This window comes from Medicago sativa, chromosome 7, assembly GCF_051527215.1.
Source record: "Medicago sativa cultivar Bolivia chromosome 7, Bolivia_mono, whole genome shotgun sequence".
In the NCBI taxonomy this organism is placed as follows: Eukaryota; Viridiplantae; Streptophyta; class Magnoliopsida; order Fabales; family Fabaceae; genus Medicago; species Medicago sativa.
The window spans coordinates 37,772,764-37,776,402 of NC_140755.1; the positions used below are offsets into that span (position 1 = coordinate 37,772,764).

Genomic DNA, 3,639 nt, shown 5'->3' on the forward strand with positions numbered 1-3,639 from the left:
CGCGGGTGCACCATCTAGTTGAAAATTAAAGGATGAATACATTCTCGAACATTATAGTAAAAATGAGGACAGACATTACATATAAATCTCCTTTAAAAAATACTTATGAGAGTTGATACGAGAAATAGACAAAAAAAAAAAAATGAAAATGTACCTACTAATAATGGTTCCAACCACGCTCTACTAAGTACAGCTCATGGTATTTTAATTTTTTTTTGAAGAAACAGCTCATGGCATTTTTAAATATATTTGACATTGACTTCAATATGTCTAAAATCAACGGTACTTTAATATATTGTTCGCTAAATATTAGTAATAAATAAGTATTAGACCTTGTGACTTTTTTTGGAAGGAATCTTCCATGTGACTTGTGAGTGTGAATGTGGAAACCAAGATGAAACCACTGGCACACGATTATAAAGGCATCTGAAAACTAAATGGTTTCCAAGCACAAGAAGATCATGTCCACTCCTCAATAAAATCCATATACAAATACATAAATAATATATCAATTTCAAAATCATGTTGGTTTTTAGCCTTTTTTTCTTTCTTCTATTTTTCGTGAAGAAAGTTCTTTATTCCAAATTAGCATTGAGCAGATTTCAAAGATCCAAATCGGATATCATAGTTACCAAGATGGAGCATTTACCACAAGAAGTAGTATCCAACATTCTATCAAGGTTGCCATCAAGAGAATTGTTGAAATGCAAGTTTGTTTGCAAATTCTGGTTCAATCTCATAGCTGATCCTCATTTTATTTCCAATTACTATGTTTTTTATAACAATCTTATTTACTCTCAAAACCAAGAGGAGAATCTCTTGGTTATTCGCCGGCCATTTATTTCCGGCATAAAAACTTACATTTCTCTTATTTCTTGGAGATTTAATGATCCCAAATCACATGTTTCTTCTTCTCCTTTAAACCTTCCCGATAAATACGATTCAGATCACAAATATTGGACTGAAATCATGGGTCCATGTAATGGCATTTACTTTCTTCAAGGAAATCCAAATCTCATGATGAACCCTTCTTTGAGACAATTCAAGGCTTTGCCTGAATCTCATTTGACAGATTTAAATCTCAATTATTCTCTCACTGATTTTGCTGGATTTGGGTTCGACCCGAAAACTAATGACTATAAAGTTGTTGTTCTAAGAGACATTTGGCTAAAGAAAACAGATGAAAGACAAAAAGGGCATTGGACAGCTGAGTTATATAGTCTTAATTCTAACTCTTGGAGAAAGCTTGAAAATGCAGCTCTTCCTCTTTCTATTGAAATTTCAGGTTCATCGTCTCGGGTTTATACATATGTCAACTATTGTACTCATTGGTGGGGTTATGTTGATAAGTATGGTAATATAGAAGATGTTGTTTTAGCATTCAGCATGGTTGACGAATCCTTTAGAAAGATAAAAGGGCCCGAAATAGGCTATTCTCGTTCTTCAGGCGAATGCTTTAAAATCCTTGCACCATTTAACGAAACTAATACTATTGGTGTTATTGTTTATCCTGTATGGGGAAATGAGAAATGCTTTGATGTTTGGGTGATGAAGGATTATTGGGATGAAGGTTCTTGGATAAAGCAATACAGTGTTGGACCTGTGCCAATGATTTCTAAGTTTATTGGGTTTTATGGGAGAAGTGGATTTCTTTTAAAAGATAAAAATGAAAAGTTGGTATTTTATGAGCTTGAGTATGAAAATAGAAAGGATCTTCAGGTTTGTGGAAAGCATGATTCTATAAGAGCTGTTAAATATATGGAAAGTCTTGTTTTGCTTCAAAGGGGAAAGGAAAGTAGTCACCACTGTTTTTCTTGTAAGTTGGTTCCAGATCATCTACTGAATCAAAATGAGTAGTTTTCCTTACTTTTATTTTTAATTAGTGGGTTCTAAACATTTAACTTTAATTAGTGGGTTCTAAACACTTAACCATGGTCTTAGGTATATGTTGTTGTGTCCTTGTGAACTTAACTCAGTTGGTAGGGACGATGCATAATATATGCAAGGTCCGGTTTCAAACCCCGGCCACCGCCAAAAAAAAAGGTATATGTTGTTGTATGCAAGGTGTTTTTTGTAAATGTGACAGCAATTTGTGCTGCAACATTATGGTTTTCTGTAGTTAGTTGTGTGGGGGTGTGGAGGGGGGTTTTATAAGAATTTTTTCTTGGATTGTTAGGGGACTGGGTGGGTTTGAGAAGAGAAGGGAGGTGTGGAAGTTAGGGCCGGAAAAAAATCCTTTTATTTAGGGGTTACGAAGACAAAGTTATATGTTGCTGATGATTATTTGAGCTTGTCTATTTGGGGCACACTGATTAGTTTTTCTATTCGGTCATTGGTCGGCACGTCAGATGGTTTACTAATTTTTTGAGATAGTTTAAAGGTGAAGGTGTGGTTGACTATGTCTCTAGACCACGCTATGATGATTCATGGTCGTTTTATCAAATGAGAAGAAGTTTCTTGTAACTAATGTGTATGCTCCTTGTGATAATGAGGTTAAGCAGAGGCGTTGTAACACCCTCAAACTTCAAATGCAATAAATAATAATAATTCATCGGATAATCACACAAGTTCAAGGTGATACATCATCATTAATCCAAAACATGCATAAATCATCATAAATATAAACAGTCGCAACGGAAATAACGTCTTAAACATCATAAAGTCATAATCTCCAAAATCTGAGATACATCAAATAGTGAACTCATTGGTTTCTCATACATGAAATCCATAAAGTAAATAAAATGTCCAACACACTAATTAGACCACTGCTACTACGACTCCAAAAGCATAAGCATAAAAACGAGAAGGCATCAAGCCATCCTCGGATACACACACCGATCTAGCGTCCTCAACCTACATGTCTACACCACGAGGGTGTAGGCGACCAAAGAGTCATTAGAAGGTAATATATATGTTTAACCTAAAGAATATACGAACTCAAGCATAGTACTTAGTGTAACAGCCCGATTTTCGCTAGTTTTATTTTATTATTTATTTATGTGTGTTATATGTGTTTATATGTGATTATTTGCCTCTGTGTGTATTTTTGGTTGGGAATTGTAGAATTCGGTGTAGAAGGGTATTTTAGTCATTTTGGACTTAGGGACATTTGGGTCATTTTGAGAGCAGGGGTAATTTTGTAATTTTGTTGGAGGATATTTTAGTGCTTAGTAAGAGTATTATTTTACCAAGTTACTAGAGGGTGTAGTAATTATTTTAATTACCATTAAGTGACCGTTAGTGTTATAATTTACCATTAAGTGAGTAATGACATTTTGGGTGTTAGGATAGAAATGGGTTAGGCCCATTAAGGTTTGAGAGATAAGTCCAATTGAGTAGAGCATATATATAAACTCTAGTTGTTGGTGAAATTAGGTTTTACAACATTATTCATTTCATTTCATTTGAGAAGAGAAGAGATAGAGGCTAGAGAGAAGAACAACAACAAGGGCTAGAAGGCAAAGAGGGGATTCATCATCTTGGAGCTAAATTGAAGCTTGGGTTAGAAAATCTTGGTGCTAGAGGTAAGAGGGTTAGATTTCAACCATAATTCACATCTTTTTCTTTTTACCCATTTTGTGAAATTGTTGAATTGAGCCTAATTGCTTGTAAATTCGTGTACATGTTTTGATGCAATGT

General features: G+C 34.5%; 1 protein-coding gene across 1 annotated transcript; it reads left to right on the top strand.

The window, feature by feature from the left end:
- The first annotated feature begins 452 nt into the window (after positions 1-452).
- LOC146906071 (F-box protein CPR1-like) lies at positions 453-2,467 on the top strand. The gene has a single exon (XM_085731064.1). It carries the CDS (start codon positions 523-525, stop codon positions 1,855-1,857), a length of 1,335 nt encoding a protein of 444 aa, XP_085587190.1. The 5' UTR covers positions 453-522; the 3' UTR covers positions 1,858-2,467.
- The last annotated feature ends 1,172 nt before the right edge of the window (positions 2,468-3,639 follow it).